The sequence below is a fragment of the Mchenga conophoros genome, linkage group LG8 (genome assembly GCF_057382185.1).
Source record: "Mchenga conophoros isolate Kocher_MC1m ecotype Shallow Benthic linkage group LG8, M_conophoros_male_GT1.1, whole genome shotgun sequence".
NCBI classification, from domain to species: domain Eukaryota; kingdom Metazoa; phylum Chordata; class Actinopteri; order Cichliformes; family Cichlidae; genus Mchenga; species Mchenga conophoros.
The window spans coordinates 17129937-17145335 of NC_140533.1; the positions used below are offsets into that span (position 1 = coordinate 17129937).

Here is a 15399-nt window from a genome sequence, read left to right on the forward strand (position 1 = left end):
TTGGTTTGTTTGAGAGTCCGTTTTTATCCAAAGCACAGTAGAATTCGGCTTATTTTAAATAGCATCATAAAAATCTCTTGAGCTGGACACGCTGGAAAATTAATGTCTGCCTATAGAACATAAAACAAATCCCAGTGTGAAAACTGTGTGCCATGCGAGAGCATAAAACAAGCTTTGTGACACTGGCTTGTGACTCCATTAATGGACTCTCAGCGGGCCTGATGGAATCAAACAGACGGCAATAGGAGTTAAGTTTTCTCTTTGACTCTTGGTGCGGAGGAGACGAGTCACTCCATAAAACAGTGTGAATTTGTAAAACTGCACTCTCACGGGAACGGCTCTGGGCCTCCAGTTTTTCTTCTTTGTACCTGTGACTTTTGCTTTATTTTTTTTTTTAAGTACACCACACAGCTGTCATCACTTTAGGGGAACAGTTTTTCACGAACACCAGGAAAGTGAATACTTTCCTTCCTTTAGGCTAAATAAAAGCATGATTATAAAACATGCAAGGGATTTTTCATGCATCTATATGAGGGACATTCATGTAGGCCAATGAAAATAAATCTATCGGGATACACATTTTACCCGGTAACTAAATAATATCTTTGACTGCAGTAATAACTGCTTGTATTAATATTTAAATGAAAACCCCCACGTTTGACACAATATCCAATGTGTGATCACCTCTGTAGATATAGTAGGAGATATTAAAGTAAATGAAAAAAATATCTTTTCTTTATTGAATGAATTCAGTGCCGTAATACCCTTGCTTTTTTATTTTCAATGCACACGTAGCAGAAAAACTTTAGCATGAATCTTAACCTTTTACCCCGCTAAGCTGAACATTTTTCTTTGACCACCTTTGTCAACTTAAGGAGCGCCTGGAGGTTCTCTGCATTTGTATACTTCAAAATGACTGAACCATATTGGAAATGTTAGTTTTTTCAATATAAAGTCCCACACAATACTTTAATCACATAGTATTACTGTACAAGACCAACAGACTTAAACAGATAACAGTTAATCTAAGGCTAATTTGTCTTACTGATAAATATAGTACAGTAAGAGATTTGCACAAGGGCATGTAGCGTGCACTTGTTATGAATTTGTTTTTATGTTTCAGATCAATACACCAAGACTGAAAAATAAAGGGTAGAATAGGGAGCGTACTTGGATCTGACAAGATAGCATCTGTCTTGGGAACAAACTGGTCACAGCGTAGTCCATGGTAGCCCTCTTTACACCTGTCAGAGAGAGAGGGAAAAAAAGAGACACAGAGCGAGGTTTGAGATTAGAGGCAAGACAAACAGAGCAAAAAGTACCAGTATGAACTATCAGCTGAAGGGACTTTTAGATAAAGAAAGTTGAAAACAGGAAGAGCCTAGACAGATGAATGAATGGATTGCTAAAAAAAAAAGTGGAGTGGAGTGCTCGCTAAGGACCGAGGTGGTCAAGGGAGATACACAGCAACTGTGGAGAGGGGTGGAGTGAGGACAGAGACAGAGAGGGGAAGATAGTTGGGCAGGCCCAAGAAGTGCCTGCAGTCTCACTGATAGCACATGACTGGCAGGAATGCCACGTCCCAGAGGAAGAAAATGGGATACTGGGAGTGGATAGTACTTGGCATGGATGCAGCAATGCAAGATTTTCAAGGGAAGGGAAGCTGCCATAGTTTGAACAATCATATAAACAAAGTCCTGGCATGGTCCAAATATTTACCTTCATCATCAAATAAATATGCCTCTACTGCTGATTCCTGCAGATCCTTGAGCAACTGTTATATACCTACTAAAATTATGACAGTTGATGACTGATTGGGGATATTTAGCAATACAAATATCAATTTTACTTTATTGGCCAAATCGGACCTGTAGAATGCACAAATGAATGAATGAAAACATACATATAGTTTCATAATTTAAAAAAAAGCGTGACAAACTATATTCATCAAGTTTTTCAAAACAACTCATAGTTATGAGGAACCAAGTTTGGCACAATCCTCAATAGCTTTTGTCTCCAAGAGACTTAAATACTTTTATTTCTGTCTTCAATAGTGGGCACAGTGCGGGGACATTCAGTAGGCTGATCCATCCCTCTGCTCTTTCAAAGATTAGGTGAGACAATTGGAGGATTTGCTTTGATGTGCCGTTTCGACATAAACTTGTACATGAGCGAGGGACATGTCAGAGTTGTCTATACTTTCGCCATTCCATCATTCGGTGCTTTATTGTTGGTAGACGATGGGGGATTAACACCGCCACAATATCCATCAATATCTGTCCACCATGTTTCCAGCAGTGCCAAACAACCCCACCCAGCAGCACTGTCCACCACCCACCACCCCAATGCAGTTTAATGCATTGGATGAGTGACACGCAGAAGTGGACCATTCAGTCTCTCTTAGCTTGGCTTGAAATAAATTAATAAATAAATAAAAAGAAAAAGTGAACCATATTTTTGAAGAAAAAAAAAAAGAGTAAGCAGCAATGGAAATGGGAAAGTCAGAAAAATTGTTATAAGGTTGTAAAAATTCCTCTGTTTTTAGGTCTTTGGTGGACGTTTATACTCCATAACTCAGCTCAATAGGTGCAGTTTTCCATCTTTATGTAAATGCTTCTACATGGTAATGTTTATTTTGTAGCCAAATTATTGAATCTGCACCGATTTGGTGAGTCTGCAAAAAGGCCAGTGAAATTTCTGCACAAGTTTAGGACACAGAAAATAAGAAGCAGTGTTTTGCAAAACGTTAAAATTTTATATGTATTTTGAAAATAGCACAAAAACAGTATATCAAATGCTGAGAACATTCATTCGAATTTCTAAAAGCTGTGTCTGAGGCATATTTATGCGTCTTTCTAATGCAAAATATTTCCCTATTCTTGCTTGATGTAAAATTTCAGCTTTTCAATACTTCAGGGCTTTCTTTGTCATATTTCTTATTTCAGTGAAAGCGGCGTTTTCAACAGGTGGCAGGTCTGCACCTGGATTCTACTAAAGTACAGAGCCATTTGTCATGGTTCTGGGATTTTGAAATCTAAGCTTTAGTTTGTTGGGACTAGGTTATTGTTAAATTCTCTCGTTGATTATAGTTGTCTAATTTTGCTGTTCTTATAGCTGTTTTTTTTTCTTTTCACTTCTGTCAGTCTAATATGGTTTATCATTTCTAGTCACTTCCCGTTCTTTATATTCTAGTTTGTATTTTTATTCTGTATCTTCATTTTGCATTAGGTTCATGGTCATAATGTTTAGTCCTTAGTTGTTGTTGCTTTGTATTTTTTGTTATTCATGCTAGCTTCATCGCTTTGATGTCTCCTTGTATCTTGTTGTCAAGTCTTTGTCTTGGTGTCATATTACTTCCTGTTTTATGCTGATAGCCATATGTCTCTTGGGCCATGTTTTACGTTCTCCTACCAATGTTTCATTATCAAAAAAAAAAACAAAAAAACAAAAAAAAAAAAAATGTTTCATTATCTGATTAAGTCCAGCTGTGTCTAGTTTCCCAGGCGTCTCCATTCTGCCCCAGTCACCCTTATGTTTATAAATCGTTGCTGTCTCCCTTTGTCAGATTGCCTGTGTTCCAAACTTGTTTTGTTCTCTCTGTTTGCTAAGCCTTATGTGCTTTTGCTTAAGCCTTTTGAACCCTTCAGTTGATTTTCTGTTTTGGACCTCCACAGTCTTACTACTCAACCTGAATAAAGGCTGATTTTCTGTTTATCATGTTCTAGATCAGCAGCCTGCATTTGGGTCCTTTTCTGCACCGCATGACACTATGCTGTTGCAAATGTGTACCACTCAGCATTATTGGGGCCTTGCTGTGTGCACTAATCTGATATAGCTATCGAGCTGTTTACTGTTAACAAGCAAACATGTATATGAGAGCCTAGTTTAATTTTCTTTTAGGGGTGCATCATTCATGATTTCCAAAAATTGTTTTTATATTTTTATTCATGAGATCATGGGGCAGTTTTCTGCTTCACCTCAGTTCATCTTTACCAACCTCTGGCCCAGTTTTGTCTTAACATATGCTTGTTTCTGTGCACGGTAGAGACAAGTATCCACTTGCATGTGAAGACAGAAGGTGGCATTGGATTTCAGAAGTGGTTCTAGAGCCCATGCATTGATTTCTACCACAGAATTGTGTTTTGTTTTAATGCATTGCAGCCTGGAGGTATACAGATGATGGCTATTCAATACTGGTCTTCGGTCTTGACCTCTGCGTACCAGGATCGACATAAAATTCTACATTGTTTATTTTTATTTTATTTTATTACATTTTATTTTCAATTCAGACTTTAATGATTTTAAATTTTCATCACAGTTTGTTTTTATCGTTTTTTTGCACATCATCTCAACTATTTTTGGGAACTCCTTTTTGGGTTTGGTTTGCTGTCCACTAAATTTATCTGTAATTGTTGCTTTATGTGAATGAGCTAATTGCTAAAGGTTTTAATCTGTCGTTTGCAGTCCGGACATCTGTAACTGTTCAACTTTTTTGCATATTGTGTGCACTGACAGATGCCCTGATAAATTGATCTTCACTACAAACCACCCCTTTCACATCAAAGTTATTATTATGCTAAGTTGCACTGAAATGTATAAAAACATCTTGAATTACGGGGGTTGTCAAAAGTCAGTTTGAAAAGCTTTTGACATCTGTGTTGCCTTCATAACGAACAACATCGCTGTCAAGCTGCAAGGTAAGATCGTTGAAAGGGCCATTTTGGTGTTATGTGGCAGTAAAAACCTCTCTAACTGCACCTTTAAATAGCGAGACTCATTACCGTTCAAATGATGTGTGAAAAATACCCTTGAATTAAACCCTCTAAATCTTAAAACTCTGACTCTTTGTGTCATTTCATTTCCAGAGTAATAAGCAAAACACACAAAACCTCTATAGTCCTCTGCTCAAGAAACCAAAGGAGGATGAAGGACTCCATTCTCTCTTGTCATTGTCTCTCCTACAGCCAGACTCCTGCCTCTTAATCAGCCTGAAAAATGACTAATTCAAAACTGAGGATTCTCCAAACTGCAAATCTTTCTTTCATACAAATATACACAACTACACAAAGATTCTCGCAGCGTGGCTCACGGCCCTATCAATACCCTGCACTAGCTCTAAACATCTGAAACATCGAATATATTAGGCAAAAACCACAGCAGAAATGCTTGTATAACTCCCAAGAACATTTTAGGGAAGAACTATTCCATGATAGATAACTAGATGCAAAAATGTTTGTGGTGAAGAGCATCAGGTGGATTCTTACAATCATCATCTACTCACTATGCATTTTAGGAGACAAAAGAGACAAAAGCCAACCTAATTTAAGTGATCGCAAATGAAAGCTTTGAGAAATCATATTAAATCCAACACCCATCTAAAAATTATCATTAATCACCATAGAGATAGACTATTAAATCTGATTGAATATTTTACAGTGAAAATGGAATATGCAAAAGAACATGCCATGCGATGCGTAAAGCAGCAGTCCAAATGACTGATGCAAACAGCTTAGATTTATTACCACATTAAAGCAGCTCGGTATGTGAGGTTTGCAATGAGAAGGGCGTGGACACGAAATGTTATTTTGCATCAAATGTTAATGTGACGTTTCCATTACCTTTATGTTAAGAACTTATTAAACACATACCAAAGGAAATGAACCCACTCTCACTCCAACAGCGCCAAATATGACACTTTTCAAAGCCGCTTGTGTAAAAAAAATATGCACAATGCATCCAGTGACACTGGTGCTGTGACTCAATAGCTAATAGTAATCTTCCTGAAACGCTGCGTAGGGGAATTTGTGAAGGGTCCTTTAGCATTACATTAAAAATGCAAAGGGTGCCTTTAAGTGTGCGAGGGTTAATGCTGTGAATGGATGTATTTTAACCTAATCCATGATCTTTTCTTAAATGAAATTGTTTTGTTGCATAAACCAAACAGCCAATAAAAGCAAAACTAAACAGAACTGTCATTCGCACTACAGCTATTCCCTTCTACTCCTTTCTCTGGACCTTATCGCTTCATCAAACAGACCATTAGCTCCAATATTAGTCCAATATTGCTGCGAGTGCTGATTGAAGGAACTATGAGAAACGCTTCCTCTCTCCAACGCCAACGCCTTTTGATAAAATGACAGATTGTGGCACATTTTTAGCAGCCAAACAGAAACTTAGAGAATAGCTACGTTCTTGATTTCCTTGTTTAGCTGTGAGAGATATGCACTGTCCTTTTGTTTTTGTCAGTATGACAATCTCAGTCAAACAATGATGTTCAGAGAGGGAACTGAGATGGCGAGCAAGATTTCAAGGGTACGCTTTCCCTCCCCTCCCGCCGCTTGGCTCTGCCCTGCATCACACCTTCTATCCCTGGGTGTGAGCTGAGACGCCTTGTTAGTATTCTGAATCACAACCCCAAAGGCAGAATGCCTGTCTGGCTATCTGTTTACATCTGGGCTTCCTGTCTGTTTGTCTACATCTCTCTCTCTTCCTGTCATCTTTGTAGTACTGTGAAATAAGCTCAGAATTCCTCAATGAAATATGAACAATGCTTTGTAAATGTGTTTGCAGGAAAATGGCGTTGAATGCCTGAATGGATGATAAACAATGTGAGATAATGACATGCTTTGAGTATATGTCTGGGTTTTGTATCTCCAAAGAGGGAGGGAAAAGGGAGGAAAAATCTCATATCTATGTTTGCGTGCATTGTTGGGATTCAAAAGGTGGGAATATCTCAAAGTGAAGTGTGTGTCTGTGTGTGTTTGCTTATACCCTGTAGTCACTGTGTATATGAACAGCAGCTATAGACTCAGAGCGTGTTTTCCCCTACTGCTCCAGAGCTGTCTTTGACTACCCAGCTGCTTTTAACACATGTTCCAGTCACAGAAAAAATACACCTCTGAGTCTGGAGGATGACAGGAGGGTGGGGAGCTCTGCCTCATAACTAATCACCATTCTGCCTGTTAATTAGCAGGAAGAAAAATGAAGGATAGTTTCAGTGCAAGGGGAGGGAATGGAGGTTCAAGGAGGAGATAAGGGAAGGGAGTGTGATCATGTCAACCAAACTTCATTTACCTTCTGACACCAGTGCATATTAGCTTCCGCATGTTCTATAAAATAACTCCATATGCTACTGCTGATGAGGCACAGAGGAGGTGCCAAAGCCTACTGTCAGGGGATAGCACTTTCTGACACGATGAATGATTAAGGCTTTGAACCTATGTTGCCGCTATAGGTTGCCTGGCTAAGCAGGTGAGCCACATGCCAAATGGCTGCAGGGGCTTGGGTTTGATTTCACACCGGACTGTTTCTTGTGAGTCATTGGCCCTTGCTCTGGCTTAATGTTCTTAAATGTTCTGCCCAGTAAAGGCAAAATAACCCCCCAAAAGAGGATTTCAACTTATTTGTGGTTAAACCCATCATGTATTTTCATAAGCACACTGTCAGTAATAGTTTTAACTAGATAAATTGTTTATTACTGAATTTAACAGGGGATTAATAGCTTGCTTTTTTACTAACCTCTGTTCACAGGCAGCTGTAATGATGTGGCAATTTCTGTTGTGCAGTTTATGGAGTTCTTTAATTGACATTAAAGTTTTACAAGTCATTTTAGCTGAAATTACCTTTGAAGCTGCAGTTATGAGTGCTAATGCAACCAGCTAGCTTTTATTAGCAAAGCTGCTAAACTAATCTAACCTGCTGTAATCTGATATTTACTGTACAAACTCAAGTGTGGCGATTCGATCTAACGCTCAAAAATAAGCAAGGAGCTCCTGAAATACAAATTTCAGAAGATTTCATTCCAATCTTGACTGTAACAACTGTACGTTAAGAATTTTGTTGAACTCCATCCAGAAAAAAGGAGGATGTCTTAAACTATACAAATGTAAACATTGCTTCTAGCAATGGACTAACAAATATACATGACCTTTTTTGATATGTATTCTTATTAACAGACACCCCCCCCCCCCCTCCTTAAACTAAATTCTTTTATAAGATAGCATACAACATCCTGTAAGGATCAATACTATGATTGTATCACCTTTCACTTGAAATCTGGAGCTGAACACACCTATAGTCTCTAGCTCAGTATAAAATGTATCTGTGCCTGAGGCAATTAGTCCACATGTGACTAAAGCTGGCTAACCCAGAACTGCAGGAAATTACAATTTCCAGCTGTTAGATGTTGGATCATTTTGCCACAGTGAAATTAACAACTTTTTACGCTGGCATGAACAGATGCCTTAGAAAAATTAGCAAACATGAGAGGGAGAGACGCCGCATGTTACCGAAATTTGGCGCTTTATCTAGTCTGTTCACAATAATTGCATGTAAACTTAAAGTATCTACATATAATCTGTAACACAGGTAATGTTGGACCGGACCAGGATTTCCCTAATTACCTGACTTCTTGGAAATGATTTTCTTCAGGCTCACTATCAAAGGCAATCATTATTTGGCAGCAGGGGTTCTCGCCACACTCAATAGACACATTTATCACACTGCACCGAGTCTTTTGACTCGCTGCCACATTTCATATGGCACACCAACTGGTGCGGTTGATGTTTTCAAGTATTACTGAATTGGGCGTTACCCCTAATTTCCATAACTTGACCTACAAGGCACGCATAATAAAATCAAGATTTGCATATGCATTGAAGCACAGATGCAATATGGCATTATGTTAATTGCTAAATATTGAAATAAATTATTTAAAATCTATTCACTGTGTGGGGCTGGTGAATGCTGTGGTATTTTAATTTGCTCAGTTTTGAGATACAGCACCTGCTGCAGTCCATGATATAGTCCTGTTGAGTGTATGAATGCATTACAGAAGGAGGCTGAGGGCATGCGGCTGATTTAAGCCACATTTGCTTTCCACCACAGTCTAATTTTTACCACTGGGAAGGTCAGGATGACTGACAGAAATCCATTTTATTATCCATTCTTTTAAGCGGAAAAAAGCAGACCTCAGTCATTTCTTTTATAATAAGAAACACACACACACAGACGCACACTCTCATACACACAAACAAACAAACATGTACACACGCAACCATCATTGCTTCACTCTCAATATCAAAGCATAATCAGTGGCTGACACTTCTCTCATTGTTATTGATGAGCTATGGGGGAAGAATAGGTATGAGCTGGCTGCAGTGTGCCCCGATTGTTCTAAGCTGAAAAATAAATAACAATAATGCCAAAACGTCTCCAATGAAGACTGTCTTTTACCTGTATCTCGGCGCGCAGCGGCACATTGTGCGATCTGTCTTTTGCAGCGGTGGAGCAGAGCAGGTAGAGACATCATTTATACCTTGAGAGAGGTTTTATAGATGTCTACTGTTACATGTGAGCTGTTTACATACATAAGTAATATGCAGCTGCTGGGATGTGCCTATCCTCGAAACGCATATGACAAAAAGAAAAGTACAGGAACTTTTGTTTGAGTTAAATGTATATAATGCTACTGTAGTAGTAATAGTAGTAGTAGTAGACTATTTGGCGTAATGAATGTAAACAACTTAATTAAGGTGATGACATAACAATCTGTTAATAAGCTGTTTCACTGTCTGTGGACGTGTAAAGTCTGTATGATGTACGATTAGATCCATAATATAATGGTGTGATTAGGATATATATTGTCAAGCCAAAGAATTACAGGGTCAGAAATTGCACATGAAAACACAGCCACAGTAATTATGGCTTCATTAAGGTTCTCACTAATGAGCCACTTTACTGCTGAAGTAAATACATGGTGAATATAGTTAAGTGAGGTTATAGTGTCCTCATTTCTCTTCCCCCCCTTTTTGGATGGTATCCTGAATACATTTTCCATCCCTGCTAAATAGTGTTTACAGTACACTACATTTCCTTGAGCTGTACCCTGGTGTAATTGCTGCTGCGATGTCCCCATTTTGGTGTAGGCACCATTACATTTTTATCAGCTAAGACAGTAAACAAGGGTGCCGCGACCATCTCATCCATCAAGTAAAAAAAAAAGAAATCTACCCATCAAATGTGAACTAACAAGCAAAGCAAAACATTGCAGTAAGCGCGGGGGCATAAAAAGAAAACCAGCACATGACGCTCTGGTCTGGCGTGCCCTATCCAAATGCTCCAAGAAGTCATTAAGCTCTTGGAGGATGAAGACATCCCAGCTTGTTTGCCTCTCACATAAGCAGGGCTGAACTTGAAACTGGGAGCTGGCACTGTATCACGCAGGAGTGTGCACTACATCATAACGGAGCTCCCAAGATGTAAGGCTGTAACAGGTGCTGTTTCAAAGCACTAGAGATAACAGAGAGGAAGAAAAAGGGCGAGGGGAGACGGACACAGTGAGAGAGAAGGGATGCTGCTAAAGGAGATGTACTCCTCTTCATCTTCAGAGATGTCTTTTTGCTTTTATTTGTGAACGGGAGTATGTTTGTGCATGGGCATGCAATTTGGAAAAAACAAAAAAAACAAAAAACCCAAGCAGAAACAAACTGGGAAATTCTAATTCTGTTTTGAAAAGATGAATATTTAAAGCTATACTCCTCAAGCATAGGGATGGATTTACCAGTCGTCCATATGGATTAAATATTCATAAGATTTGCACTTCTAGTCCTAGTATTATTAACCCTTAGGTCTTAAGGTTTTTGCACTTCTAGTGATTAAAAAAATAGACATTTACTAGAATTAAAGCTATGTATTTCCCTTCTGAACTAAAGGAAAATAAACACAACCAAGTCCATTGTTTCAACTATCTTGAATATCGAGTAACAGCCATCTCTGAATGCATTTTCTTATGCTTTCTTTTGTGAACGGATCAATTTTTGAGCAAGGTTTAGAGAGAAAACCAGGAAAGGGCTTTGTCATTTGGCTCTCAGGGGTCAGGTTTTGCATTTTACAGGCTCAATAATTGGGGCATTTAGAAATAAGTGTAACAAATTTCTCCATTGAGTGATTTCATAATGGAGCCAGGCATCAAAACAATTCATAATGAATTTGCACACCAACCATCACCAGAGAATCGCCACCGGGATACATCCACATTACTTATTTTTGTTCTTGCTACTTAACCCCTCCCACCCCTCCGACTCTTTGCTATCCAGGCCACTTAGTCACCGTACTCCACACTATGGGTAATATCATGTATTTTTCCTAACAAGGAAAAGGTAAGGAGGAGTTTAACAGTGACTAAAATGCACAAACAATTTCAACTTCAACTGTGCTTGTTTATACAGTGTGGCACATTAGGACTTCTAAGCCGTTAGCAGTGATAACTGTGTGAATATTTGGACTGAGATAATCCTTGCTATTTTAAAGATACCACAGAGCTTGAGAGCCATCAAAACAATATCTCCCTGAACCACCAGAGACGTGTCTGTGACTTTTGTTATTCATTAGGCTTCTCTTTCCTGCAAGCAACTGCCAGCACCAGACAGCCACAACACATCCTTTTGGCTGTCTCCACTTCTGATGCAGGGGCATTACAAATTTAGCAGGGGGGTTTGAACTGTACCTTGAGAGGACATAATGTGATTATTAATAATAATAATATCAATAATAAAGAAAGATGACTAGAGAGGGGGGAAAACCCACTCAGGGCCTGCACCGTAAACGAGGTGCGTAAAAGCGTATTCTCTTTGATATTATTTACATGGCCCTTTAGGAACGGCGCCAGTGGAAAAAAAGCGATTAAGTTCAACTGTGTTGCTTTAACCCAGCAACTGGAGAAAAGCCATTCTTGAGACCATACATTGCTTGTGAATGATTTTTTGTGTCTGGCTAAAAGGTGCCAAGAATTGTAGCATCATCACAGCAGGAGTGAGAGTAGGGTTGCCAACCGTCCCTTAAAATACGGAATCGTCCCGTATTTAGAAACAAAAGTACACGTCCCGTATTGAGCTAATAAGGGACGCACTTTGTCCCGTAATACAGTGAGAATCAAAAGTAGTCTATAAATGTTAATTGAATTAACGCTTTGTTGGAAAGCATAATTCCCAGCCCCTCTCCTGCTTTGTGACCAATGAGCTGACAGCACACTTATGACAATTCGAGTATGACAATTCAGATTACCGCTCATCTCATTGGTCGATGAAAGGTTGCTTACGGAGAAAATACCGGAAGACAACAGATGACCACAATAGTGATGGGATTTCCGGCTCTTTTTAGAGACCCGGCTCTTTCGGTTCGGCTCACTAAAAAGAGCCGGGTCTTTCGGCTCCGAACCGGCTCTTCAGGTTGTTTTGTTGCTTTAATTAATTTATTATTAACAATAATATAAAATTATGCACAAAAGGAATTACTAACGTAAAAACAAGTGGTTTTATTTATATATGTTTATATATAAATATATGCGGTGGCCCCTAGAGACAAAACACGTACAAACTCCAAAACACATTTCTAGCATGAACTGAACTTCCAAAGCAGAGCTACTAGATCACTTAAATTACACAATTGAAAGCATGTGTGTATTGTTTGTGTATTTATACACAGGCACTCATATATATATTCAAATAATTTAAAAAAAAGTTCATTTACCTGTTATTACCACACACCAAATCCGGTTGTTGGTACTTGCTGGCTTGTGTAGCCACAAGATAACAAAGGCTCAACACTGCGCCTAGCATCCTGGAGCACTTCTGTTGTCTTTTGTACGTGTTTTGAGTTTTTATGTGCTTCTGAGTTTTTACGTGCTTTGGAGTTTGTATGTGTTTTTACGTGTTTTGGAGTTTGTACATGCTTCAGAGTTCGTACGTGATTTGAAGTTTGTATGTGCTTTGTCTCTAGGGGCCACCGTAAATATACTTTTATTTATTCACTCCACATAAAATGTAATAAATAAATCATATAATACAAAAATCAACTATTCACATTTCAAGTTTTAACTATTTAAATTTCCAGCTTTTTCCTTTCACAAATTTAAAGTGAAAAGAACACAAAACACTGCAAACCACAACACAATTAAATATAAATTATAATATGAAAACTAAAAGAACATGCATATTCTCTGTCATATGGACCTGCATGAATAAACTTTCTCAATCCTTTATCATCTGCAACCGAAAATAGTTGTGAATGATTACTATACCTTTCTAATGTTGTTGTCCCTGCCTCTCTTTCTCTCTCTCTGGCTCTGTTTCTGTGCTACTGAGTGTAACTACCGCCCCTCCCCCCTCTGCCCAGCGTAAAGCACAAGGCTCGCGTGCGGAGTGAAGCGGAAAAAAAGTGCGAGAGAGAGAGGGTGAGAGAAAGAAAAAAAAAAAACCCACGTGACGGCTCGCGATAAGGAGCCGGCTCGCGTCGTTCACGTCAAAGAGCCGGCTCTAAGAGCCATTTCGTTCGCGAACGACCCATCACTAGACCACAACAAGAAGCATGGCCAACAGGGAAACAAACGCCGACACTGCGGTGCAAGTCTCGGACGACAGTACACCTAAAGCTGGGCAGACACTGTGCGATTTTCAGTCACGTTATTCAGCTCCTGCTCAAACTGCACGATTGACTCGCAGGGGTTAGAAGTTGGTAGGTCACGATGCAGGTCTCACACTATACCGCCCGATGCTCTGATGCGACCTGAGTGCTCACACTGTGCCTCCATAACATGAAGGTTATAACAGAAAATCTGTCGCTCTCTCTCTCTCTGTCTTTCACTCACACAGACACACACACCACCACCATCAACTTTGCTAAATTGCTAATGAAAAACATGATCAGGCAGCTGTGAATGAGCAGCAGTGTATATCCAACTATTTTCACGGTTGTTGTGGTCGTGATAATTTTGTGATGCCACATCGAAAAGGCTCGGATGAGCTTTCCAAAGTTCTACAAGTTGTGCCTCCATCACTTGTGTCCAGATCACACGCTGCACAGCCGTGCTGCTCCGTCTTTTTCACCGACGTTTACGTGTTTGCGCGTGAGCAGTGTGAGCGGCTCACGAGCGATTGATGATCGGGAGCTGCTCGAGGTGTTAATCGCTTCTCGTTACCCCACGTATACTACACGATGCACGATGAAGGCCAAAATCGGGCCGATCACCAAATCGGTCGCACGACTCAAAAATCGGCTCAAAATGGGCCAAAAATCGCACAGTGTGAGCCCAGCATTAGAGCAGCAATGTTTGTTCGCTCAGAGAAAGAAAAATAGGCTGCAAAAGCACAGGGAGGAATGGGAAAAGGAAAACACCTGGCTGGGAAAATACACCATAACACCTTTAAAGCGCACTGCACTGTGTGCCGGCGCACTTTTTCCATAGGCATGCTTCTAGTGGTGGGCACATGAAGAACATGAGGGGCGTGAAAGCTCGGGGAACCCTTAACCAATTTCTTGTCCACCAGGCCACGGCAGAAGCAGATATGGAATGTAAACACTGGTTTGTTGTTTAAACCCTCTGGTTAAGGTTAATATGGGCATGTGCAGTGAATATCAGCGCTATGTGGCCAGAAGTGTGATAATATAACTTATTTTGTGTAATAAACAACTGCAAGGATAGATGATTACAACAAATAGATCACTAATACATAAAAGTAATACATAGATGAATAATGATGGTGAGTTATGATGCGTAATCATGGGAACAAGTGGGTTTACAAACCTGATTAGCTTTAGAAAAGCTGAAATAATACCTCAACTGAAGCCAGTTGTACTAAATGCACTAAATGTGCACAGTTACAAGAATGATTTTGTTCTATTGTTTTCTATTAATTTATATAATTTTAAGTTAAGCAGGACAGAGTTCTTTTAAAGAAAGATTTACTTATATCCTCAAAAGCTAAGCATGACAGGCTTCTGTTTAAGAAAGAGACCTGTTTTACTGTGTTAATGTTGTCATTTTGAGCTAAAAATAAACGGCTAAATGATCATTTGTTTCCCATATGGTCATATCACAAAGAATATGCATCTGCTTAAATCAAATTCAAGTCAAATGGTTAAAAAATAATTTCACACACAAAAAAAAGAGCTACCACACTGGGAAGGGTGAAGACAACTGGGTTGACACCACGAGGTGTCCCTTATTTATTTTTCAGGGAGTTGGCAACCCTAAGTGAGAGTGACCTAAATAATTCACCTCCTCTCTGTAATAGTCAAAGATGTATGTAGCATCATAGTCTTGTCTAGACAGATCACATCAAGTGGGAGAGCTTTGTCAAAAAGTTGGTGATACTTTTAGGATTGAGAGAAAACATGATGGGCGGATTTAAATCTTAATGCGCTTAAAAATGTTGGAACTTGTGTACATTTTACAAGCATTTACTTCACATGTTTTAAACGCAAACAAAGTAGTAGCTTTATTAAAAAAATATTATTTATGTTTAAATCATTTATTTAAAAAAAACACACTTTGCAAGATTTTGTGTAGGATGGTGCTCATTGTTGTGTTATAAAATCTTTGCCACCACATCAATCTTTAAA

General features: G+C 39.1%; 1 protein-coding gene across 1 annotated transcript in view; it reads right to left on the reverse strand.

Annotated features, from left to right (window-relative positions):
• Positions 1 to 15399, reverse strand: part of nrg3b (neuregulin 3b) — a 204956-nt gene that overhangs the window by 37475 nt on the left and 152082 nt on the right. Inside the window, exon 3 of the mRNA XM_085284591.1 lies at positions 1171 to 1244. Coding sequence (XP_085140717.1) covers positions 1171 to 1244 — 74 coding nt within the window. The remainder of the gene's footprint in view (positions 1 to 1170; positions 1245 to 15399) is intronic.